Source organism: Rana temporaria, chromosome 10 (assembly GCF_905171775.1).
Source record: "Rana temporaria chromosome 10, aRanTem1.1, whole genome shotgun sequence".
NCBI lineage: Eukaryota > Metazoa > Chordata > Amphibia > Anura > Ranidae > Rana > Rana temporaria.
Window position 1 is genome coordinate 131,447,633 of NC_053498.1, and position 27,715 is coordinate 131,475,347.

General features: G+C 46.7%; 1 protein-coding gene across 1 annotated transcript in view; it reads right to left on the minus strand.

Annotated features, from left to right (window-relative positions):
• Nucleotides 1–2,171: 2,171 nt before the first annotated feature.
• CLDN19 (claudin 19) overlaps nt 2,172–27,715 on the minus strand; it is a 42,429-nt gene continuing 16,885 nt past the window's right edge. Inside the window, exons 2-5 of the mRNA XM_040326283.1 lie at nt 20,391–20,555; nt 14,068–14,152; nt 11,445–11,594; nt 2,172–3,245 (exon numbers count right to left, since the gene is read on the minus strand). Coding sequence (XP_040182217.1) covers nt 3,203–3,245; nt 11,445–11,594; nt 14,068–14,152; nt 20,391–20,555 — 443 coding nt within the window. The 3' untranslated portion in view covers nt 2,172–3,202. The remainder of the gene's footprint in view (nt 3,246–11,444; nt 11,595–14,067; nt 14,153–20,390; nt 20,556–27,715) is intronic.

Genomic DNA, 27,715 nt, shown 5'->3' on the forward strand with positions numbered 1-27,715 from the left:
TTTGGGAGCCACGTCGCACGACCGCGCAATTGTCTGTTAAAGCGACGCAGTGCCGAATCGCAAAACCTGGCCTGGGCATTTAGCTGCCTAAAGGTCCGGGGCTTAAGTGGTTAAGAATAAAGCACTGGGTGGATTATTGCTTTTAGTTGTAAAATGGTGGCAGCTATTAAAGTGTAATTATTGGTTGAATTAAAACATTTGTTAGACAAAAAATGACCTTAAATTTTATACAGCAAGAAAATAACAATGAAATGGAAATGGTCCTTAGAGACAATGGGAATGAATGATGACAATTGGTGTGTAGGAAAATGCAGATGTTGTGTGTAGCAACTAACCAGGGATCAACAATATTCAAGCTTATAGTCCAACTCCAACCCAAGTGATATTTCTGATTTGCATGGTTGTTTATAAGGTGATAGATGTCTATTCACTCTGGAACAGAGGTGTTGGTAGACCATGGCTATGCAATGTATGTCGGGGGTTGTAAAGGTTTGTTTTTTATTTTCTAAATAGGTTCCTTTGAGCTAGTGCATTGTTGGTTCACTTACCTTTTCCTTCCATTTCCCTTCTAAAATGTTTTCTTTCTTTGAATTTCTCACTCCCTGTTCCTCCTCAGTAAGCTTGCCCCCATCATCCGAGCCGTTCTGGCTGGAGGTTAGTCAGCGTGCTCGCCAGGGATGGACTGGCCATTGGGACTACAGGGAGTTTCCCAGTGGGCCGATGGCTCAGTGGGCTGGCTTCAGTGACAGCGGACCGCCGCCCCCCTCCGCTCCTCTGTCTCTTTCTCCCCGCAGAGCTCACCTCCTCTCCCTCCCCACAGCGCTTACCTGGGGGGGAACAGAGAATCAGGGGGAGGACCAGAGGAGCAGGGGGGACGACAGAGGAGCATGGGGGAGGGGACAGACAGCTTACTCAACAGCTATGGCCTGGAAGTTTCTCACTTCTGACTAGGGGTGCAACGGATCAAAAAACTCACGGTTCGGATCGTTCCTCGGATCAGGAGTCACGGATCGGATAATTTTTCGGATCGGCAAAAAAAAATAATCTCCCCCACTGTAATATCCACATCTCCTCTCCCCCCCACCAACTATAGTACCCCCTCGGTGCAGACACCCCCCCTCCTCTTAGTACAGAGACCCCCCCTCCTCTCAGTACAGTGACCCCCCTTCTCAGTACAGTGTCCCCCCCTCAGTACAGTGACCCCCTTCTCAGTACAGTGACCCCCTTCTCAGTACAGTGACCCCCCCTTCTCAGGACAGTGACCCCCTTCTCAGTACAGTGACCCCCCCCAGCTAGTACCGACAGACGAGCGGCGTGTCCCACGAGTGCGGGCTCCTCCTCTGTGGGTGTAAACAGAGGGGGGCCGCCGCCGGGTGTACCAAGATGGCCGCGGCTCCGGAGCTAGGCCGAAGCCGCGGCCTTTCCTAGCGTTATGGACGCGGCTCCAGAGGTAGGCCGAAGCCGCGGCCATAACATTAGGAAAGGCTGCGGCTTCGGCCTAGCTCCGGAGCCGCCGCCGTAACATTAGGAAAGGCCGTGGCTTCGGCCTAGCTCTGGAGCCGTGGCAATCCGCGGATCACAGTGTGTTCCGATCCGAAGGGGGTGACCCGTTCGGATCACGGATCAACTGTGATCCGTTGCACCCCTACTTCTGCCTAATCTTGTCCCATGGGGGGGGGGGGGGCACCAAACTGATTCTTTGCCCCGGGTGAAATAATGTCTAGCTTCCCCACTGGTACTGCCTATAAGAGTACCACTACCAGCCCTTCTACTCTAATAAAGTAGAACGGCTAGTGGCTAGTGAAGGGGGAGAGGGGGCTTGGGTGGCCTGGGGGGGGTGTGGGAGTTGTCCGGCCGCCATGGGAGAGACCTGTCAAAGTGGGCCAGTCTGGATGAAGTCCAGGGCCAAATTTTTGTCCCAGTTCAGCCCTGGTGCTCGCCCCCTCCCTTGAGACTACATCCCTGTGGGGAACTCCCCGCAGGGATGTAGTCCCAAGGGAGGGGGCGAGCACGCTGACTAACCCCCAGCCAGACCGGCTCAGATGATAGGGGCAAGCTTACTGAGGAGGAACAGGAAGTCAGAAATTCAGACTAAGAAAAAAAAATTTAGAAGGGAAATCGAAGGAAAAGGTAAGTGAACCAACAATGCACTAGCTTAAAGGAACCTATTTAGAAAATAAAGAATTAACCTTTACAACCCCTTTAAAGCCTCCACTAGGAGTGCTTGTGACAGGGTGACAATGCAGGAGGAAAATTCTGAGACAGTTGTCAGCCCATAACAGGAAGTTCCTGAACTTGGACCTTTATGCCAGTATCACCAGGTATTATTTTACCAAAAACTGCAGATAAGAAGGTTTTTTGAAGTTATTTCAACATGTTATAGATTATTTGAGAATTTACTGATTGGGTTTACATCTACTGTAATAAGAGTTTCTCGTAGAAACAGTGGCGTAGCGTGGGTTGTCAGCGCCTGGGGCGAGGCAAGTAATTTGCGCCCCCCTGACCCATGGAGTTGCCTATTTTCAGCTAGCACCAGTCTGGTTACATGATCCACTATGTGAGACAGCGGTGGCTGTAGGGAAGAGGAGAGCGTGCTTGATAATGACTGGTAAAGCCTGGAGTGGTGACATCATCCATATGTTACTATGTCTCATCTGTTATTGGCACTCCCTCCTCTCCACACTTGTGACAGCGACCCGGGGCGGTGGCCCCCCTTGCACCCCCCACGCTACGCCACTGCATAGAAACACTCCTTCTATCTGTCATACCTATCACAAAGCCAAAGGATAGCGTTGCATTTCTTGGTGGATTCCTTGAGGGCTTCATTATGATCTCTTGACAAAACTATTTCTAGTAATTGTCGAAAAGGAATCCAGCACTAGAAGCCTTACCATACATGAAATGTCAGCTTGCGGCAGAGTTGGCTTCTTTATGAGAACAAGCATCTGATTGGTTGCTATAGACAACACCTACATTTTCCTGTTTAGCAGGGTTTATACACCAGTCCTTGTGAAGTTCACAGCTGGCCAGTTGGACATCATCTGGGTCCTTCAGTCCAAGAAAGAATCAGTTCCTTATTGTTACATCCTGGAGACTAATCAGGTCCATCACAACGTTCCTCAAAAATGTCTCTTTCTCGATACTCCAGAATTCTTCCCAGAGTCTTAGTCACCAGTAACGTATCACTTGATGACTTCTGATATTAACTTGTCTCTTCCTTCTTCTTTATAGGTATTTTTGTGGTTCTAGAGAAAACAAGGATTACAAAACACAACTCTGGATTATGTCTCACAGTGTTTCTGTGTAGTCATATTTTATACTGTTACAGATATAGAATTCCTTGTCCGGAGGACTCAAAAACTCAGAGTGAAAATGGTGATGTCATGAGAACTGCTTATTCATAAAAAAAAGATAAAGGCCCAGATTCTTAAACGAGATACGACGGCGTATCTCCAGATACGCCGTCGTATCTCTAAGTTGCGCGGTCGTATCTAAGCGCCTGATTCTTAGAATCAGTTACGCATAGATTTCCATTAGATCCGACAGGCGTAACTGTGTTACACCGTCGTATCGTAAATGCATATTTACGCTGGCCGCTAGGTGGCGCTTCCGTTGAATTCTGCGTCGAGTATGCAAATTAGATAGATACGCGAATTCCCGAACGTACGCCCGGCCGACGCAGTAAAGTTACGCGGTTTACGTTAGGCTTTTCCCGGTGTATAGTTGCCCCTGCTATATGGTGGAATAAGTGCGGCATAACAATGTTAAATATGGCCGTCGTTCCTGCGTCGAAATTTTGAAAAAGTTACGTCTTTTGCGTAAGTCGTCCGTGAATGGGGCTGGACGTCATTTACGTTCACGTTGAAACCAATGACGTCCTTGCGGCGTACTTTGGAGCAATGCACACTGGGAAATTCCACGGACGGCGCATGCGCCGTTCGGGAAAAACATCAATCACGTCGGGTCACAGTACATTTACATAAAACACGCCCCCCTGATCCAAATTTGAATTAGGCGGGCTTACGCCGGCCGATTTACGCTACGCCGCCGCAACTTACGGAGCAAGTGCTTTGAGAATACAGCACTTGCCCGTGTAAGTTGCGGAGGCGTAACGTAAATCAGATACATTACGCCCGCACAATTTTACGCGGATGTACGAGAATCTGGCCCATAGTGTGCACTCCTGGCATGTTAATGAATTACCATATTTATCGGCGTATGCCGCGCACTTTTTTTCCCTTAAAATAAGGGCAAAATCGTGGGGGTGCCATATACGCCGATCCCTGCTTCTCGCGCTGTGTTTGAACGCCGCCGCCGACATATACCGAGCGCAGTACACTCGGGTACACTCGGCCAGGCTCGGCTCCCCTCGCGGTCACGCCCTGTGCCGCCTCCTAGCCTTTATGCGAGAGGAGCCGAGTGTGGCCGAGTGTGCCCGAGTGTACTGCGCTCGGTATATGTCGGCAGCGGCGTTCAAACACAGCACAGGAAGCGGGGATCGACTCAGAATCAGCGCGGGAGAAGCAGGGAGGACACCACCAGGGCCGCAGACGGACGCCGGACCGGACAAGGCCGCCGATGGACGCCGGGCAAGACACAGACGAGGGGCATTCAAACTGTAAGTATTTTCTTTTTTTCAGGAAATTTCCCTTCCAGGTTGGGGGTGCACGCTATACGCCGGGGCGCACTATACGAAGATAAATACGGTACATCATTGGTGGCCTAATGGTTGAAGAGGAGGGATGAAGGTCCCAGATAAAGCAGTGAAAAAATGGAAGCCGTGAAAAAGAGCCTGGATTTATACGTGATGAAGAAGGGCACTCTAGTAGGAAAGTGTGCCACACATACTTTGACTCTATGGCAAGGGTCCACCTTTATAGTGCATGTTCCCCTTTAAAGGGTATGTATATCCAAAACAGATTGTTTCATTTAGGAGCATTAAAACCATCATTTGGTTATTTTTTTTATGTCTGTGTACCGTTGGGGATATTTTTTCTTTACTTCCAGCTCTAGAAACACAACAGAAATTTAGAGAAAATCCCCCAAAGTGAAGGAAATTTCCACTAATGCCCTGTACACACGAGCGGAATTTCTGCCAGCAAAAGTCTGATGTGAGCTTTTCATTGGAAATTCCGACCGTGTGTAGGCTCCATCAGACTTTTGCTGTCGGAATTTCCGCCAGCAAAAGTTTAAGGCCTCGTACACACGATAGGTTAACCAGAGGACAACGGTCCGTTTTCATCGGTCCAAACCGATCGTGTGTGGGCCCCATAGGTTATTTAACCATAGGTAAAAAAAAAAAGCCAACTTGCTTTAAATTTAACCGATGGATTCCTAACTGATGGGAAAAAAACGATCGTTAGTAGGCACAACCATCTGTTAAAAATCCGCGCATGCTCAGAATCAAGTTGACGCATGCTTGGAAGCATTGAACTTTGTTTTTTTCAGGACGTCGTTGTGTTTTACGTCACCGCGTTCTGACACGATCGTTTTTTTAACCGATGGTGTGTACGCACGACGGACCATTAGACAGCTTCATCGGTTAACCTAGGACAACGGTCCTTCAGCCCGTTCTCATCGGATGGACTGATCGTGTGTACGAGGCTTTAGAGCAGGTTTTCTTTTTCTCGCCTCGTCGTCGTGTTGTACGTCACCGCGTTCTTAACGCTCGAAAGTTCCGAGAACTTTTGTGTGACCGTGTGTATGCAAGCCAAGCTTGAGCGGAATTCCGTCGGAAAAACCATCCAACTTTTTTCCGACGGAAATTCCGCTTGTGCGTACAGGGCATTAGACAGTTGTCAGTGGAACATTTGTCCCAATGGGAAGATTTTTGCATACTTCTTGTTTTCCTCACTTTTAGTCTCGGTGACAATGGTAAGTGTAAATAGAGGGGTGAATCTCCAATCAAAGATACACAATCAAAATATGACAAATATATGCCACTCTATCCAAAACCTAAAAACGTTTGCCTTTACATACACTTTATATGTTGGCAAATGAACACTGTCTCATTTCCTATTTCCCTTTTTCCCTTAAGCCGCGTATACACGACCATTTTTAATGTCCTAGAAAAAACTACGTTTTTTTCGATGTGATTCTTGTCAAGCCTGCCTTGCATACACACGATCGTGGAAAAAAAAAATGCTCGTCAAAGCGTGGTGACGTACAACACGTACAACGGCACTATAAAGGGGAAAATTGAAGAGAAGAAGCTGGGACAGCCGCACTCCCAAAACGTTCCTTTTTATTAAAACTGGTCACAGAACATCACACGCCACAGCAAACAATCAGGAAAAGACTAACGCGTTTCGCACTGTGCTTCAGTGCTTATTCAGTGCCTGAGGGGTGACACCTGTGGACAGCGCAGCACTAACACCGCAAAGGCGCATACCCCCTACACTGACCTGCTCTCACCGCAGCTCGAAAATAAGCCGCCTCCCCCTGGTTTAGAGTTGCCACCTCATCCCTTTAAACCGGAACACATATTAATTACACAGGTTCTGTGGCTGATTAAGGTGGTAATTAAACTCACTTGGTGCCTTATCTGCATTAAATTAGCCACAGAACCTGTGTAATTCATATGTGTTCGGGTTTAAAGGGATGAGGTGGCAACCCTACCCTGGTTACATCTACACACGAGGGAGTCCGAGAAGGGACACACCTCTGTGTATGTGCCACGCTGTCTGAGGTCTGTACACTGTATTGTAATGTTGATGGGCATGTGCAGGGTGTGCACTATGGGAGGAGGGTCTGCTAGTACAGGTACTGAGGGGGTTCTGCACTGGGGAAGGGGGGTGTCTGCACTGAGGGGGGGGTCTGCACTGGGGAAGGGGGGTGTCTGCACTGAGGGGGGTCTGCACTGGGCAAGGGGGTGTCTGCACTGAGGGGGGTCTGCACTGAGGCAGTGTTGCCAACCTATCAGATTGAAATTTACTGGCACGACACCCAAAATTTACTGGCGCAGCCACGTTTTTACTGGCATTTCACAAAAGTTACTAAAATTAAATTTGTAGGTGCAAATTTCAGTATTTAGGCTACAAACAAGTACGCTAGGCAAATAGCAATGTGATTTAAGGTAGATATTAAGGTAAAAAAAATATTTTTGTTATTTTCGATTTAATTAGGGCAAATTATTTAGTCACATCACCCCCTGCCTCCATCCCCTCTGCCACCAACACCCCCTGACTTCACCCCTCTCTGCGGTGCCACAATCTCCCCCTGCCTCCAATCCCCCCCTGCCTCCAATCACCCCCTGCCTCCATCCCCCTCTGCGGTGCCACCAACAACCTCTGTCTCCATCCCCACCCTCTGTGATGCCACCATCCCCCTCTGCAGTGCCACCAACACCCCCTGCCTTCAATCTAACCCAGGTCCCCTGCCTCCAATCACCCCCTGCCTCCATCGTCCCCTGCGGTACCACCAACAACCCCTGTCCCCATCCCCCACCCTCTGCGGTGCCACCATCCCCCTCTGCGGTGCCACCAACACCCCCTGCCTCCAATCTCCCCTGCCTCCATTGCTCCCTGCCTCCATCCCCCTCTGCGGTACCACCAACAACCCCTGTCCCCATCCCCCACCCTCTGCGGTGCCACCATCCCCCTCTGCGGTGCCACCAACACCCCCTGCCACTAACACCCCCTGCCTCCATTGCTCCCTGCCTCCATCCCTCTCTGCGGTGCCACCGCAGCCACCATCACTCCCTGCCTCCAATCACCCCCTGCCTCCAATCTCCATGCGCAGAACCGATCTCGGCTATTTTTACTGGCACATTTCCGCAACCACGGACATTTACGAACGGGGGAAAAAAGTGCCCGTTTTTACGAACTGTCTGTAAAAATACGGACGGTTGGCAACACTGCACTGGGGGGTCTGCACTGGGGAAGGGGGGTGTCTGCACTGAGGGTTGAGGGGTCTATAAAAATGCAGCATGTTCTACTTTTTTTCTGGAACTGGAGAGCCCTCGGGAACCATATAACCTACTTTCCATGCGTTTTTGATAGAAGGAAGGAAGTATGCAAGTCAAGAGTTCTGACTTTACTAGCTGCATGCTTGTTCTGGGTCAGTGATTGATAAAATAATGAAGGCAGGAACAACCAGTGAACTGTCATTTTTAGAAGGAGGACATCAATGGTAGAATCCATATTGCCCCCAGTATTGGAAGTGGATGAGTTAACATTTGTAGAGGAAGTCTTCTGGAAGGGCCGGCGGGGGCCCAGACCTCACACAACACCTGAGCCAAGTACACATCTGATTGGACCTGATCAACTCCAACGCCACAAATGTAAGTGTATATTAAATGTCCACTGACAACTTATTTGCAACTTTGTTTTTTATGCCCTATTATCCTGTGGGGTAGTATTGTTGTAACATGTTTGGGTGGAGGTTAAAGTAACTCTCCACTTATAATATATTTTTATATCTAGTGATTTATTTACTGATATTGAGCTCAGACTGCCTGCAGTGCTGGGTATAGTTCGCTGTAATGTTAAAATATGTAAACTTCTGATAGTGGAAGATTCTCATGCACAGTGGTAAATGTTACCAGCCACCCCCTCATACAATGGGCAAGGGGTGGGCAGAAAGTTATAACCTCTGCCTCTAATTATTATATAGCTAATGCATAATTCAACCCCAAGAACAAAAATGTAATTCAATGTGGTGGCTTCCTTGGTTTTCCTTTTTCAAAGCTAAGAACTTTTTTCAGCAAAAAATGTTGATCCTGTTAGAAATGTGATGTCCTCGTGAGTTGAACAGCATGCAAAACAATCTTTCTTATATAAACTAAGAAAAATGGTGTTTACCACCCAAAATGATGATGCATTATATAAACTACTAATCCTATTTTCCCTGAATGGAGTTAAACTGATTGAAATCCAGCCAAGCTGCAATACTCCACATTTTTGGGCTCAAATAAGGACGGTGATCCTTTTTCGGACCACGTGAAGGTTGTGTAACTAGTTGTGCCTATTCACTTTGAATGGGTCCTTAACGAGCCTCAACACACACAATTGTATATCAGTGTGTTCTGGTGCACTGGAGGGCAGGTGCATGTCTTTACAATGTGTGTGTATATATATAGGGGGGTTCAGTGGTGTGTGCATAGGGGTACATTTAATGTAAAGGCTATAGCTGGGTTTCGGGGTACATTTAATGTAAAGGCTATAGCTGGGTTTCTGTGCTCAAGACTGTTTTGAGATCTCATATCAGTGGACCTCAATCCTATCTTGTCAATAAAAACTGTCTTGGAAGTAACAGTAGGGTGCCCCTGTCAATGTCTCATCCTAAAAAGCCTAGCTTTCTGTTGTGGTTATGTTGTATAAAATGTAATTTATTTAGTTTGGGGTGTAGTAGCCCTTTAAACAAAGGCTCCATACATAGAGAGATTTAGGCTCCATTCACACCTAGGCGTATATACGCCTGAAGCGCGACGCCGCAGCAGCCCCTAATACGCTGGAGGGATGATTTTACATTGCCCTCTATGGAGATGGTTCACATCTCCACGCCGAACGACGAAAACGCCGTACGCCTGAAGCTCAAAACAAGTCCCGGACCCTTTTTTTCAGGGGGCTTCGGCAGTTCGGCATAGGAGATGTGGACCTGGGGGTAAGGCTGCATTCACAATCGCGGGGGTTTTGTCGCCGCAAATCGCGGTACAAAACGCCGCAATTTGTCGCCGCAATTCGCAGGACAAAACGCCGCGATTAGGTACGCCAAGGTGTGAATGCAGCCTTAGGGCTCATGCACAGTGCATCTCAAAGAAGTGGCTCCTACAGGCTTTTGAGCTCTCATTTTTATTTCTGCTTGGAAACTCCCCTCCATGTTATCCAATGTGTCCATACACACAATGGCCCGGATTCACGTAGGAGATACGACGACGTATCTCCAGATACGCCGTCGTATCTCTGAGTCTGAGGCGTCGCATCTTGGCACCTGATTCAAGGAATCAGATACGCCAAAATTTCTCTAAGATACGACCAGCGTAAGTCTCCTACGCCGTCGTATCTTAACTGCATATTTACGCTGGCCACTAGGGGCGTGTACGCTGATTTACGCCTAGAAATATGTAAATCAGCTAGATACGCCTATTCACGAACGTACGCCCGGTCGACGCAGTACAGATACGCCGTTTACGTAAGGCTTTTTCCGGCGTAAAGTTGCCCCTGCTCTATGAGGCCTAGATGAGGCGTACCAATGTTAGGTATGGACGTCGGAACAGCGTCGAATTTTTCACGTTTTACGTCGTTTGAGTAAGTCGTTCGCAAATAGGGCTGGGCGTCATTTACGTTCACGTCGAAAGCATTGGCTTTTTGCGGGTTAATTTGGAGCATGCGCACTGGGATACTTTCACGGACGGCGCATGCGCCGTTCGGAGAAAGCGTCATTTACGTGGGGTTACATAATACACACCCACATCTTCCACATTTGAATTAGGCGGGCTTACGCACTTGCCTTTTTTTTTTTCACAAACCATCCCAATTTTCAAGCTTCTTTGAGCAAATAGGGGAGTTTCCAGGCAGAAAAAAAAGTGCAAAAACCTGTAGGAACCACTTCTTTAAGATGCAGTGTGCATGAGCCTTAAGTGCCCAAAAACTCATGAAAAAGCTCAAAAATGCACAAAAAATATAAAATGAGCCAAGGGAGGGTTTGTGGGAAAAAAAAACCTAATGTTCACAAAAGCTCAATAAAAACACGTGAAAGAGCACAAAGCTTCTTCAAGCTTTTAGGAAGTGAAATAAAAGCTCAAATGCCTGTCAAAGCAGCAGTGTGCATGATCCCTTAGAGCTGTTTTTTTTTGTCTGAAAGACATCAGTTTATTACACTTTTATGCTTTTAATTAAACACTGGGTAGATGTATTATATTTGGAGGTCCCCCGGTTCTCTGCTTCAGGGGGCCCATGCCTGTGTACTGTGTAAGGGGCCCCAAAATTCCTGAGGGCCCCTTTTATACACATTGAGGCTGGGTTTACACCGCCTCACAGAGAGGCTCACAGCAGGGGTCCGGGGCATCCCAATCTCGTTTTAGGTCCGATTTCAGTCCGAATTTTTGGCTGAATTCGAACCTGAAACGGACCAAAAGACACACAGGACTCCAGTGCAAGTTGCACCATAGTCGCTCCAGAGATGTGTGAACCGGATCCCTAGAGAGACAGTCAATGCGAATTGGATGCAGGGAAAAGCCACAGCCCTATTGTTTGTTTCAACATGTAACCATAAAACACTTTGCACCACGTTACACAACGTATTTCCACCCACATTAATAGCAAAGTGTTTTTCTGCATTGACTTGAAGTAATAAGAATGTAATTTGTTATTCTCTTGGTATTTATTTATAAAATCATAGAAAAGTAAAAAAGGATACACGGTATTAGGGGAACAGACATAAATGAGGACACCCGGGGATGTAGCTGGTTAGGAGGGTTGGGATGGGCTGGGATTTAGACGTACTCTCTGGTAGTAGCCGACGGCTGGGATTGTCGGTAGTATTGCTGTCCTCTGCTATCTAAGTTGGGACATGAACAGCACAGGAAGGATCCTCCAAGCATGGTGAGGCTGGAAGCTGCCCAACCGACGAATAACGCCGATCCAAACTCATACCTAGAACACAGGAAAAGCCAAATTTAACTTAATAAGATCAGTACACAGACAGGAATATTCACTAAGAAATCTTTTTTACACCCCCCCCCCCCTTTTTTATTCTTTTTATTATTTAAACGTGTGCAGTTAAAATACATGCAGAGAAACAGTGGTGATATAATGTACCAATGAGAATATTGCAAATGACCAAATGCTCAAATAATTTTTGTGTGTTTGTATATGTGTGTGTATCATAGGCGTGTGCGCACAGGGTGTGCCAGGTGTGCCCAGGCACACCCTAATCACCCCGTGCAGCACAGATTCTCCTACTGCCCTGGCTCCCATCTTTCCCCCCGCAGCGCTGCCAGCTTCCCTCCTCTCCTATTGGCAGTTGCTGCTGGGATGTTTTAGGATTGGGGAAGGGGCCAGTAAATAGGTAATTTACTGGCCCCTTCCCTTTATGAATGAACACCGTGAGTGATCAGTAGTGTGTGTTTGGGCTTTGGAGTGCACACCCTAATGCAATAGGCTGCGCACACCTATGGTGTATATGTATGTGTGTGTGTGTGTATATATATATATATATATATATATATATATATATATATATATATATATATATATATATATATATATATATCATTTATTTATTATAAAAATAAATAAAGATTGTAGCAATGTAATAGGTTGTATAACCAAAAAATGTCCATCCACAAGGGGATTAGAAGCAAAATCCAGCAGGAGCTACAGAGTATAAAAGAGAAGAGAGGAGCCTCTAAGTGTAGCAATCTGTTGCTTAATGTTGTATCTTCATTAAATGTAACCAGATTGCTACACTTAGAGGCTCCTCTATTCTCTTTTATACTCGGCTGTTACATGACACTACTCTTATATAAAAGACATCGCTTGTATATCAAGTCAAAATGTATTAAAAAATGTTGCTTGTCTTGCAAAACGCTCTCAAACCAAGGTTTTACTGTATTTGTATTTCTTTCCACCCAGTCCTGAGCTTTGCACAGCTGTCTAAACAGGGCAGACGTGATTTTTCTCTACTGCACTTAAAGTGGAACTAAAGGCAAAATGTTTCCTTTTCCATTTTGAGTAAGTGGGAGGGGGGTCCCAGATGGTAAAAAAAAAAGGGAAGATTTACCTTCACTTCCTGTCCCATAGCCACAACAGGAAGTGAGAAGAACTCCCTGCAAATTTAGGGCATCCGTTGCTGGGATTGCCCCCTTCCCCAACTCACCAGAACTAGTGTCCCCATTGGAAGATTTCCCCTCTTTTACCATTATGGGGACAACCCAAAACTTGGGATTTTCTTTTACTTTCATGTTTCATTGATAATGGTAAACAGGACAAATAGAGACGGGTGAATCTCCCTAAGGGGGACACAGACAGCAATAAAAATCTGACATATGTTTTAAAGTGTAAGTAAATCCCCCCTATCGTTTTTTGCCAAGGAAGCTGCCATCTTTGCCTCTGTTTAATCTACAACTGCCACGATGCTGCACATGTGTTATGACCAGATCTTGTTTACACTTGTGGGCTTGTTCACGCATGCAGTACCCTCTAAAGAGTGATCCACATTGGACATTGTCACCTGCCCACCCTGTAAATGCCGCACTACTGTGCCACAATCGTGTGTATTGCCCCATTGACTTGCATTGGTTGCACTCAGCAGCGGTAATGCCTACCGATTGCAGCATGTATACAGCTTTGAGTGGCTGCATGAACAGGTTGGTGGTAAAACTGCTTCTGCTTTGAACGTCTACTAGCCACACGTGTGAACGAAGCATTATGGTGGTAGGTGCTGGGGCAACCAACACTTTCTTATATCTTTTGGTGAAGTCACATTTATACATTCATTCAAACAGAACTCTTCCAGGTTGACAAATACAGAGTGTGAAGCCTCGTACACACGCACGGTTTTCTCGGCAAGAAAGCTCTGCCAGCAGTTTTCTTGCTGGTTCTTGCCGAGAAAACTATGCGTGTGTACGAGGCTTCGAGGTTTCCCGTCTGGAAATCTGCCCAGAATCTCGACGGGGAAAAAAGAGAACCTACTCCTCTATTTTTCTCGTCGTGATTGTCTGCCGAGAATCCTGAGCATCTGTATACTTACCTGTCGCCGTGGAAACCCGCGCATGCTCGAAATGACTTTGACGCATGCGCGGTAGCTTCCAGGGCATGGGTAGGGTGTAGCAAGACGTCACCGCGTTCGTGCCATTCAAAAGAACGGCGGTTCTTTTGAATGGAGTGTGTGTACACTCAGCCGGCAAGAGAATCTTGCCAAGAATCTTGTCATGAAAAACACGTTTTTTTTCCTGACGAGATTCTGTGCCGTGTGTACAGGGCTTAAGTTTATGGCAGGGAGATCTTACTGCTGGAGTATCCAAGACCTGTAAATAGGGCTGACTCTGCCATCTAGGCTCCTTCTCTATCTAAAATATCACTTTTTGGATGGACAGTTTAAAGCAATAAATGAATTTTCACTTACCGGGCATTGATTGGTGTATTTGGGTTGAAAAAGTCATGAGAAACTTGCGTGGCGTACCACGAAACTGCAATTAATGTGCAGAGACCTAAAGGAGAGAATAAAAGAAGGGTGCACACATCAGATTTCAGATTCAGAATACTTTATTGATCCCAAAGGGAAGTTATTGAGAGAGATTTGAAGTTTGATTGGTGGAAGGATCTGATCTGTGATTGAGGCATACGGTATCGGAATCTTAGGCTGGAGACCATGGCCCAGATTCACAAAGGAGATACGACGGCGTATCTCCAGATACGCCGTCGTATATCTGAGTCTGGGCGGTCTTATCTAAGCGCCTGATTCTTAGAATCAGTTACGCATAGATTTCTATTAGATCCGATCGGCGTAAGTCTCTTACGCCGTCGGATCGTAACTGCATATTTACGCTGGCCGCTAGGGGCGTGTACGCTGATTCATGCCTAGAAATATGTAAATCAGCTAGATACACAAATTCACGAACGTACGCCCGGCCGACGCAGTACAGATACGCCGTTTACGTTAGGCTTTTCCCGGTGTAAAGTTACCCCTGCTATATTGCGGCGTACATGCGGTGTACCAATGTTAAGTATGGACGTCGTTTCCACGTCGAATTTTGAATATTTTAAGTCGTTTGCGTAAGTCGCCCGTGAATGGGGCTGGACGTCATTTACGTTCACGTCGAAACCAATACGTCCTTGGGGCGTACTTTGGAGCAATGCACACAGGGATATTCCACGGACGGCGCATGCGCCGTTCGTGAAAGACCTCAATCACGTCGGGTCACAAGTTATTTACATAAAACACGCCCCCCTGTTCCAAATTTGAATTAGGCGGGCTTACGCCGGCCTATTTACGCTACGCCTCAGCAACTTACGGAGCAAGTGCTTTGGGAATACAGCACTTGCCCATCTAAGTTGCGGAGGCGTAGCGTAAATAGGATACGCTACGCCGGAACAAAGATACGCCGATCTACGAGAATCTGGCCCCATCTTTTTTTTTTTTTTTTTTATAATTTTAGCTAGATTTTTTTCAGGAATTGGTATTCACGCCCTACACCAGGAGTATTGAATTAAAATTTAGGAAGGTCCAGTCACTAAAAAAAAATTACGGCCGAGGTCCGAATTTCAAGTCTGTGCTATGAAAGATTGTATGCATCTACTTTCCTTCTTTTTGGTGCAAGCCACACTCTTTGTCGCTTTTGTTACTGTTTTCTCCACACACTCTGGTAATACACTTTAGGCTAGGTTCACACTGCTGCGAAATCTATTGCGAATTTGATCCGTTGCGATTACTCAAATTCGCAAGTCATTTTACTAACATGGTTTTCCATGAGTGCCGTTCACATCAATGCGTTGTGAATCTAAGCTGCGTTAAAAAAGGGTCCAGTGCGAGTTTGATCCGTGTGCGATGCGAATTCAGCTCTATAGACTGGCATTCCCTGAAATCGTGGCCGCAAAATCGCGGTAAAATCGCACGATTTTGAGGATGCAGCAGTGTGAACCGGGCCTTAAATGTAAATGTCCCTATTGGTGTTCCCCCTTATATCAGGTGCCCCTACCAAAGTGACCGTGGGCATCCCAGCAACCAAAGACTGCTGAGCGACGGGGATCTGCCACGTTAGGCTGATGGTCCGGACAAGAGCATCGGTTAGTCCCTGTTCGGACCGCGGTCCGCCATGTAATGCTGGCTGCCCTACACCATCATTACCTTGATTATGGCAGTTATATGGTATTTGACCAATAGGTACTTCACACTAAAGCCTGTTGGCCAGAAGACAGTTAACTACTAGTATTGTGGTTTTGGGAAAATACCAAAACACAATAAGGAAATCCACCAAACAGGAGAACAGATTAACTTTATACTGATGGCTTACCTGATAAGAATTTTACCTGGTGCTCCATGGCCACTCCCAGGACACAATTGTCAACTTCAGACTGGACTATGCAAATGCCCTCTACCTTGGACTCCCAAAGTACCAAATCACTCGTCTGCAAGACTGGTGACTGGGAAAAAAACATGGGAATCAATCTCACCTTCACTGAGATCCCTTCATTGGTTACCAGTAAAAGACAGAATTACTTTTAAAGCACTCTGTCTGACGCATAAGTGCATTCGGGGAAATGCCCCCCAATATCTATGCGAAAAACTAAAAGCTCACAACTCCAATCGCGTTCTGCGATCCACCAATCAAAATCTACTCCAAATACCCAAAGCCAGATACAAGTCCAAGGGGGAACGAAGATTTGCGCTCCAAGGCCCCAGACTATGGAACACTTTACCAACCAGCATTCGGTTGGAGGAATCACTTGACCTTTAGGAGAAAGATCAAAACCCATTTCTTTTGAGTTCAAAGGAGAAATGGACAAACGAGCGCCCAGAGGCGATTTAGTTCGCATGTGCAGCGCTATATACGTTTTTCACTCACTCACACTCACTGTGTACTGTATAGTGGCTGTATATATTTTTTACAAAAATATTTTTTAATGTCAATAAATGAGTCACAGTAGAAACCAGTGGCGGCCCGTCCATCAGGGGTGCACGGGTGCCGCCTCCCCATCCAATGGGGTGTGATGCATGGATTCCAATTGGGGGGTTTAAAGCACGTGATTAGAGCCAAAGGCTCCGGAGGGAAGCAATGCCTGCGGGTAAGTGCGGGCCTTATCGAGTGACCAATGTTTGTGTGTGTGTGGTACCCGACCGACCCACTGGGGTGCGGGTAACCTGCCCGACCGGTGGGAGGTGGCTGTGGGTGCATTTTTTTTTTTTTTTTTTTTTTTTTTTTAATACAGATGCCCAACCCTCAGGAGAACACCTGCAAAGAGAATTTTAGTTCTGATCTTTTATTACAGCAGCAGGTCAGGAAGAACTTCTTCAAATGATGTGCAATATTAACCAAAATTGCAGCATGATTTGTATCAGCCAGGCCCAACACAACCTCCGCTAACTAACAGCAATTGTGTTCTATCACTCAGTGTTTGCACCACCCACATTTTCATTATGTGTGGGTTGTCTGCATTCCCGGCCCAAGACATTGTGCTGCCTGGTACCAAGAATGAAATGCTGCCCCCCCCCCCCCCCCAAAAAAATTACGCCCACCAAAATGCCCCCACATCCATTATTTTATATCATGATAACTAAAGTGGACCTATCATGGCTCTATACATGTATAAAGGAGTATAAAAAGGACCTGTTATGGCTCTATTCATGCAATTAACCCCACAGTGGAGTTGAGAGCGGAACGGGAGGAGCGGTCGGGTGGCAATTAGCCCCACAGTGGAGTGCGGAGCGGAGCTGGCGGAATGGGATGGCGTGCGGGTGGCAATTTGCTGCCCCCCTGAAAGTGCTGCCTGGTACAATGGTACCATCGGGTCCCATGGTAGGGCCGGCCCTGGTTGTCTGTCTTTTATGCATGACAACCAGGGGACTCCTCAATCCAGTTGCCTGTGTAAAACCCCCTCGCTCCTAATCCCTTTCCCTTCTGGCAGTGATGTGAGCCAATTAACAGCAGAAGATAGGACTTGCTGTGCAGCCCCTGAGGATCATGGGATATGTAGTCTTAAAAGGGGTGCTGTACAATACAAGTGAATAGAGGCTAATGGTGGCAGAACTACGGCACCCATGAATCCCTGCAAATAGGAGGAGAAGACAGTGTTTTCCCAGGCAATTCTAAAGAGATCGAGGTGGACAGTGCAGGGAAACCAGACTGTTTGGACCTGCTGCTGTGCATGTCTGCTTTGGGAAAGAGCCTGGTGGAGACTGGAGCTGTGTGCTGCATCCATGGAGAGCCTCTGGTAATGTGGACTATGGGGCACAGACCTACTGCTCTTACCTGACTGTGCCCACCTTTAGAGAGACTGACCCTGAAAAAGCCAGTGAGAACCTAAATTCTGGAACTGAGCCTTGTGAGGACCTGATCGTGAGGCCTTGTTAAGGTGGATTGAGCCTTATGCGACAACCAACCACTTCCTGTGTGAAACCGAATGCGTGGCATACCAGGTGTGGCGATCGGAACAACCCAGGCTACCCTTACTGTGCACAGTTCATGCCAATGGAGACTGCCTCTTATTTAACAACCCATCAGCCATTCCTTGTGTACAGTCTTAAAAGGGACAGCTTTACATGCACCACCATACAGAAGGGCCCCAATGTTAGCTGGCTTACATCTGCTAAATAAGGCGCAGGTTCTTTAAACCCACTCCTAGGGGTGTATGCGCAGTGCACTTGGGGACACTTTTTAAACATTTATCGTCAAGTGTTACCACAAGGCTTTTCTTTGTGCCATTCATGCTGTTCTTATCAATGCTGTGTATAATAGGCTAATGGGGTTTAGCCCTATTGTAATATAAGTCAATGGCTGTAGGTGAGGCCAATATTCCTGTCAGTTAACCTAACGTATTCCATGAGCTGTTTATTATTATGTGTATTGTGTTTATTCTACTTTGCTTCAGTATACTTACTTTATCATCAATTGCCTGTGGCCTACTTTCTGTGTACTACCGTGTTTCCCCGAAAATAAGACACCGTCTTATATTTATTTTTCCTCCAGAAATCACACTATGGGTTTTTTTCGGGGGACGTCTTATTTTTTTTACCGGCAAGTATGGTACAACAGTATGGAGCCGACCTTACCGTATTTATGGGGCTGCCGACACCTCTCCGGTCACTTAGAGATACCGTGGAGCAGATAAGAAGGGCTGCACGACTTCTTTACAGCTCCTGAGCTCCGCACCAGTACAGTACGCCTATCACGTCTTGTTTTCCCGCCCGCGCCGCTACGCATACGACACGCCATCGCTACGTCTTATTTTCGGGGATTCGACACGCCATCGCTACGTCTTATTTTCGGGGGGATGTCTTATATTTCGATCTTGCGTCGAAATCCCGCTACGGCTTATTTTCGGAGTACGTCTTATTTTCGGGGAAACACGGTATTTTAAAGTGGTAGAGGGGACCGAGCTGTTTAAAGAGTCGTGGCAGAGAACAGACGACCCATCATACCAAGTGGCTCTTCTTGTGGTAGAACAACATGAAATACCCAGGTAGTGGCACAGGATGGGCAATACATTTTACTTCCCATGACCCAGCCAGTAGCTGTAGTGCTTTCTGTAAAAATCAATGCAGTGGGCACAATTCACTAAAGGTTATCGCATGCACTATGACAGTCACGTGACCACCAAACGCATGCGATAATGAAAATGTACCGTAAATGTATTATTGCTCATATGCGGTATTTAGCGGAAACACCAAAAACACTCATTAAATACTGCATAAAAAGGCATTAAAGTCCATTCACAAAAGTAAATGCATGCAGTAATTAAGTACTGGTCCAAGCTTGCGATAACTTTGGCAATGGTCAGACCCCTCCAAGTGATCGGTTTAAAAAATAGGTGGGAAAGTGCAAGCTGAAGCAGGTGCCAGCTAGATTTTAGTCAGGAGTTGTTTCTGAAAGCTGGAAGATGGCATAGCAAAGAGGATGGAGACATTTGAATCCAATCTTCTGGAACTTAAAGCGGAGGTTCACCCTAAAAACATGTATATAATATTACATTCTGCATACTTCCAACATTTACAGTATGCTGTTTTTTTTTTTTGCTGTACATACTATATTATTGCTATTTTCCACCAGGCTTCCGGGGCGGGTGCTCACTCACCGCGGGAGGTCACACATAACCCCTACAGCGCCCCCTAGTGGTTAACTCCTAAACTGCAATTGACATTTTCACAGTAAACAATGCATTTTTATAGAATTTGTTTGCTGTGAAAATGACAATGGTCCCAAAAATGTGTCAAAATTGTCCGATATGATGTCGCAGTCACGAAAAAAATTGCTGATCGCCGCCATTAGTAGTAAAACATGTTTTTTTTATAAAAATGCCATAAAACTATCCCCTATTTTGTAAATGCTATAAAATTTGTGCAAACCAATCGTTAAACGCTTATTGCGATTTATTTTTTTTACCAAAAATATGTAGAAGAATACGTATCGGCCTAAACTGAGAAAAAAAATGTTTTTTTTTATATCTTTTTTGGGGATATTTATTATAGCAAAAAGTAAAAAATATATTATTTTTTTCCAAAATTCACGCTCTATTTTTGTTTATAGCGCAAAAAATAAAAACCGCAGAGGTGATCAAATACCACCAAAAGAAAGCTCGATTTGTGGGAAAAAAAGGACGCCAATTTTGTTTGGGAGCCACATCGCACGACCGCGCAATTGTCAGTTAAAGCAGCGCAGTGCCGAATCGCAAAAACTGGACAGGTCCTTTACCTGCATAATGGTCCGGGTCTTAAGTGGTTAAATGCATTACCTGCCAAAATGAAAAGGGCTCCTCCACATACAGCAATTCTGTCCTTAGCGATGGGATTATTGTCACCCACTTTGGTACATTTCATTCCCACAACGCTGATGATTATTCCGATGAAGCCCAGGAGCATAGCGATCACCATCAGAGCCCGGATTGTCTGGATGTGAACTGCAGAGGGGAGAGGGAAAATTGAAGTCAGTGATTGGTAAGACGGAAGACATGGGAGAATTCCTATATGAACCACAGATAGTGTACGAATACGGGAAGGAAGCTACCACTGCACCCTGTGAAAAGAGCACCTGTCCCCAATGTGTTTTATTTATTTTTTATTAAAATAAATATTTTTTTCTGTTTTCTTTTCTTTTTGTTTTGCCTTTTTTCCCCCATGTGACTAAAGTAAATAAGAAGCAATCATTCCAACATAAAAGTTAAAGTTCAACTCCAGAAAAAAAAAAAATGTTGTCTAAATACATTTGTCATTAACCACTTAAGCCCCGGACCATATTGCTGCCTAAAGACCCAAGGGGTTTTTACAGTTCGGGACTGCGTCGCTTTAACAGACCATTGCGCGGTCGTGCGACGTGGCTCCCAAACAAAATTGGCGTCCTTTTATCCCCACAAATAGAGCTTTCTTTTGGTGGTATTTGATCACCTCTGCGGTTTTTATTTTTTGCGCTATAAACAAAAATAGAGCGACAATTTTGAAAAAAATGCAATATTTTTTACTTTTTTAAACATATATAATTTTTTTTTTCCTCAGTTTAGGCCGATACGTATTCTTCTACCTATTTTTGGTAAAAAAAATCGCAATAATCGTTTATCGGTTGGTTTGCGCAAAATTTATAGCGTTTACAAAATAGGGGATAGTTTTATTTTTTTTATTTTCTTTATCGTACATCACGGGACACAGAGCGGCATTCATTACTATATGGGTTATATGGAGTACCTTCAGGTGTAGACACTGGCAATCTCAAACAGGAAATGCCCCTCCCTATATAACCCCCTCCCATAGGAGGAGTACCTCAGTTTTTTTCCGCCAGTGTCTTAGGTGTTAGTCATGGTTTAGCTTGCCTCCACATCCTTGGGATTAGGTGAGCTAACCGGTTCTGTCCAAAAAAGCCTCAGCGCTAAAGTGGTCAGTAACCGGACCCCAAACCCTTGGGGTATAGCCCATAATGCTTTTCTTTTTAGAGAGCTGGACCCTGGGCCCAGAACTTAGAAACCTTTGGGTGCCTAATGTTTCTGTTGCCAGAGTGCTATATGGGCCCAGGACAGTGGATCCTTCATAGGAACCCAGGGCCTGAAGGTCTAGACATCCCCACCGAGATGGGGGAAGATTGGGCCTCTTGCTTGGCAAAGTCCTGCGGCATGGAGCAGGTAAGTGAGGGGAAAACTTGCGGAACTTGGTTCTTAGCAGGTTTTTTCTGGGGGGTCACAGGGGACATGCCTAAAGTTATGCACTGCATCTGGCAAACTAGTCACATATCATAAAGATAGGATGGCTCTATATGTATTATTCCCCATAAGATGTGACCTCCCTTGTAGTGTTGGAAAAGCATTGAGTGGGGCCTGTGTGATATAAAAGTATATGTGTGTGTCAGAGAGCTGTGCTTACCTGCAAGCCTCCAGGCGATGCTCCATTCAGTCTTCCTCCTCACGGCCTGCAAAGCAGGCAAAACGCTGACCTCCTCATGGTTCCAGGCTGCAGGCTGCAGTTTGCTGGAGCAGAGAGGTCCCTTCCTCCCAACCCCACCCCCCCCCTGTCGGGAGGGGCATTTCCTGTTTGAGATTGCTGGGGGGGAAGGGCGGGTCAGTGGCTTAAGGAAGGGGCGGCCCTTCCTTGTTTGTTCCATATAGCTCATTCAATACTTTGGAACTGAGGAGGAAAGACCAGAACGGCAAGCACGGGGCGCCGAGGACACACAGTGGCCAGAAAGAATATTGCAGTCTTCAGAAAGACTGTTTTCAAGCCTAGGAATAGGCTGTTTCTTTTCCATCTCATAGTTTTTCTTGCAATACTACTTAGGGGGACAGAATGTTTTTTCTTTCCTAGATTTGAAAAAAAAAAAAAAAAAAAAAGATTTTTTTTTGAAAAAAAAAAAAAAGTGTCATCTAGGGGAGAGGAAGCATTTTTTTATCCCCCAAACAGGTGTTTGGGCATTTAACTATTTATAAGTCCCAGGTACCAATAAGTAGCAGGTGTACCTCGGTATTGTACCATGGCATCAAAAAACAAGGGTACAAGAGGTGGGGATTCCCCCAGAGAGTCTGAGGTCTCGGACAAAGCTATGCCGCTGCTTTCCCCACAGGGAGCCTTGGGGCCATCGGGATCTGGGGCTGGAGCTGACGCGGGTCAGTCCAACCCTAAGATGGTCACGGAGGAGGTATTACTCACCTCTTTAAAAGAGATGCAGAAAAGCATGGGTAAAATGATAGCCGCAGCTATGCGGGGCAGTAAGCGGAATAGATCTCCGTCGCCCGAGCGCGGACCCTCAGAAGAGGAGGTCCTTTCCTCAGGGGAATTGGACGACCTCTTGGACAAGGACCAAGTAGGTTCAGGGATCGAGGATCCGGATACAGAGGAGTCTGGGGCAGTCTCCCTGAGGGAGAGCTGGTGGATTCAAGGATTGTCGGACTTGGTCCATAGGGCATTCAACTTGCCAGTACCAGATCTCCAGGTATCGACGGTTTTCAGCTTTGGGCTCACTGAGGGCGCCTCAAAGCAATGCTGTGTTTCCGATCCATCCTCTATTAGAGGGAGTTTTGTTCCAAGATTGGAACAAGCCAGATAAGATCTTCTTACCACCTAAGAAGTTCTCTGTCCTATATCCTATGGAAGAAAAATTTTCCAAAAGATGGGCTACTCCTGCAGTGGACGCAGCCATCTCATGTGTTAACAAATCGTTAACATGCCCTGTAGAAAACATACAGGTGTTCAAGGATCCAGTTGATAAGCGCTTGGAAGCACTACTTAAGAACTCCTTCACTACTGCAGGGGCAGTAGTACAGCCAGCTGTGGCTGCGATTGGGGTCGCTCAAGCATTATCGGATCAATTTAAGCAGATGCTTAAACTTATTCCTGCCCAGCAGGCAGAAGAATTTTCGGATGTCCCTAAGGCCATATGTTTTACGGTAGACGCAATCAAGGATTCTATCCAGCAAGCGTCACGTTTATCGTTATCCCTTATCCATATGAGAAGACTCTTATGGTTAAAAAGCTGGGAGGCTGAGCCCCCATGCAAGAAGCTCCTGGTAGGGTTCCCCTTCCATGGAGGACGACTCTTCGGAGAAGACCTAGATAAATACATTCAGACCATTTCAAACGGCAAGAGTACTCTCTTGCCAACTAAGAAGAAGGTTCAGGGGCCTGCGTTTAAACGACAGTATTCCCCTGGGCAGGGGCCCTCTAATGCCAAGCAGTATCGACGGCCTCCTGCAAAAGCAAACTTCGGCTTCAACAGCAAATCACAAGGACAGGCTGTTAGAGGCAAAAGGCAGTGGTTTCGCAAACCAGCAAAACCAGCCCCCAAGCCAACCTTATGAAGGGGCGCCCCCACCCACGAAGGTGGGGGGAAGGCTGCGACTCTTTTCAGAGATTTGGGAAGCCAGCATTCCCGACGAGTGGGTACGGTCTTCCGTGGCCACAGGCTACAAATTAGATTTCCTAAGGTTTCCTCCTCCTCATTTCCAGAAGTCGAGGATTCCAAACGATCCGGAAAAGGGAGCCGCATTAAGATCGGCATTAGATCATCTACTTTCCCAGGAAGTAATAGTAGAGGTACCAGTCCTGGAACAGGGGCTGGGTTTCTACTCCAACCTATTCATCATCCCAAAATCCAATGGAGATGTCAGGCCAATTTTGGACCTAAAGATGGTAAATGCATATCTAAAGATCCGCTCATTTCGGATGGAATCCGTGCGGTCAGCAGCTGCCACACTCCAGAAGGACGACTTCATGGCGTCCATAGACATAAAGGATGCCTACCTTCATGTTCCAATTTATCAGCCACATCAAAGATATCTACGCTTCATGGTGGCTTCGCGTCACTTCCAATTCGTGGCGCTTCCCTTCGGGTTGGCTACGGCCCCCCGGGTGTTCACGAAGGTCCTAGCTCCGATCCTAGCCAAGCTAAGGATCCAAGGGGTCACGATCCTAGCATACCTGGACGACCTCCTAGTCATAGACCACTCGTCTCCCGGCTTGGAGCGAGCAGTGGCCCTCACGGTCCAATACCTCGAGAGGTTCGGCTGGGTCCTAAATCGAGAAAAGTCAGCTTTCCAGCCCACAAGGCAGTTGGAATATCTCGGCATGAGATTAGACACAGAACAACAAGGAGTGTTCCTACCTCTGAGGAAGGTAAAAGCCATCAAGGAATTAATCCTACTGGTTCTAAGCACTCGCATCCTACAGGCAGCCATCCTGTCAGCATGGAGCAGAAGGCCACAGGCCTTGGATATCCCGTTGCCGCTCTTATCAAGAGTCCGACAAAGTCTATGTTGGTGGTTAGACCCTCAGAATCTACTGAAGGGGAAGTCTTTCAGCCCAGTGGCTTGGAAGATAGTGACCACAGATGCCAGCCTGACGGGCTGGGGAGCAATTTTGGATGGTTGCACTCGCCAAGGTACTTGGGCAAAGCCAGAGAAGCAGTTGCCCATCAACATCTTGGAGCTCAGAGCTGCTCGACTAGCCCTCAGGGCTTGGACGTCAAAATTGCAGGGGTTCCCGGTGAGAATTCAATCAGACAATGCCACGGCCGTGGCATACATAAATCACCAAGGGGGAACCAGGAGTCAAGCCGCTCAGAGAGAGGTGAGCTTGATTCTCCTATGGGCAGAGGCGCATGTGCCCTGCATATCGGCAATATTCATTCCAGGAGTGGACAACTTTCAGGCGGACTTCTTAAGCCGCCAGACTCTATGGCCGGGGGAATGGTCTCTGCATCCACAAGTCTTTCAAGCACTCTGCCAAAGATGGGGAGTGCCGGACGTGGATATCATGGCATCGAGACTCAACAAGAAACTAGACAGGTTCATATCCCGCTCAAGGGATCCGATGGCCTGCGGAACCGATGCGTTGGTTTGCCCTTGGCATCAGTTCAAACTTCTTTATGCGTTTCCCCCGCTCCAGTTACTACCCCGCCTGCTGCGCAGGATCCGGGTGGAACACATACCAGTCATCCTGGTAGCTCCAGCATGGCCCAGAAGGGCATGGTACTCACTCATCCTAAAGATGGTAGTGGGAGACCCTTGGACTCTTCCTCTACGGCCAGACCTGCTATCGCAAGGTCCGATCCTCCACCCTGCCTTACGGCATCTAAATTTGACGGCCTGGAAGCTGAATCCCTGATTCTCAGGGGTAGAGGTCTGTCTCAGAAAGTAGTCTCTACCCTAATCAGAGCCAGGAAACCGGTCTCTAGGGTGATTTATTACAGGGTCTGGAAGGCCTATGTAGGCTGGTGTGAGTCCAAGCGATGGCTTTCTCGCAAATTTACCATCGATCGAGTATTAAGTTTTCTCCAGCTAGGAGTGGATAAAGGATTGGCATTAAGCACAAAGGACAGATTTCTGCTCTGTCAGTGTGGTTTCAGCGGCCGCTGGCCACCCACTCGCTGGTTAAGACCTTCCTTCAAGGGGTCTTACGTATTAGACCTCCAGTTAAATCCCCGCTTTGTCCGTGGGATTTAAATCTTGTTCTGTCAAGTTTACAGAAACAACCGTTTGAGCCGTTGGCTGAAATTCCTTTGGTTCTACTGACAAGGAAGTTAGTATTTTTGGTTGCCATAGTTTCCGCAAGAAGAGTTTCGGAGCTAGCGGCCTTATCCTGTAAGGAACCATATCTTGTTTTTCATAAGGACAGGGTCGTTCTCCGCCCTCATCCTTCCTTCCTACCGAAGGTCATATCCAGTTTTCATTTGAACCAGGATTTGGTATTACCATCCTTCTTCCCTAAACCTACTTCCAGAAAGGAAGGGTTGCTGCATACCTTGGATATTGTCAGGGCCATGAAGGCCTATCTTAAAGCTACAAAGAAGATCCGGAAAACAGATGTGCTGTTCATTCTACCGGATGGGCCCAAGAAGGGGCAGGCAGCTGCAAAGTCCACCATTTCTAGGTGGATTAAGCAATTAATCACTCAGGCCTACGGCTTGAAAGGGTTGCCTCCTCCAGTATCATTAAAGGCTCATTCTACTAGAGCCATGGGCGCCTCCTGGGCAGCACACCACCAGATCTCTATGGCTCAAGTTTGCAAGGCGGCAACCTGGTCTTCTGTCCACACGTTTACAAAATTCTACAAGTTGGACGTAAGAAGGAATACTGATACTGCCTTCGGGCAGGCAGTGCTGCAGGCTGCAGTTTGAGACCCTCGGATTCCGGGGGCTCCTCTTTTTTGAGTTAAATTTAAAATTTAAAATTATTTTTCTCAACTAAGTTGGATTTATTATGATTTGAGTATATCTCTAAATTAAATCCTTTTGTCTTGGAGATGTTCTCCCTCCCCTCATTGTAAGCATTGCTTTGGGACATCCCATATAGTAATGAATGCCGCTCTGTGTCCCGTGATGTACGATAAAGAAAAAGAGATTTTTAATACAGCTTACCTGTAAAATCTTTTTCTTGGAGTACATCACGGGACACAGAGCTCCCACCCCTCTTTTTTGAGGACCATTTTGGGAGGCATACTGCTTGCTACAAAACTGAGGTACTCCTCCTATGGGAGGGGGTTATATAGGGAGGGGCATTTCCTGTTTGAGATTGCCAGTGTCTACACCTGAAGGTACTCCATATAACCCATATAGTAATGAATGCCGCTCTGTGTCCCGTGATGTACTCCAAGAAAAAGATTTTACAGGTAAGCTGTATTAAAAATCTCTTTTTTTTTTACTACTAATGGCGGCGATCAGCGATTTTTTTCGTGACTGCGACATTATGGCGGACACTTCGGACAATTTTGACACATTTTTGGGACCATTGTCATTTTCACAGCAAAAAATGCATTTAAATTGCATTCTTTATTGTGAAAATGACAGTTGCAGTTTGGGAGTTAACCACAGGGGGCGCTGTAACATTTAGTGTTCACTTTGTGTGTGTTTACAACTGTAGGGGGGTGTGGCTGTAGGAATGACGTCATCGATCGGGTCTTCCCTATAAAGGGAATCACCCGATCGATGCACCGCCACAGTGAAGCACAAGGAAGCCGTGTTTACACACGGCTCTCCCCGTTCTTCAGCTCCGGGGAGCGATTGCGACGGAGCGGCTAAAAACAAATAGCCGCGCCGTCGTCCCGGATCGCTCCCCGAGCGGACCCGACCTCCGCATGTACCGGGGGG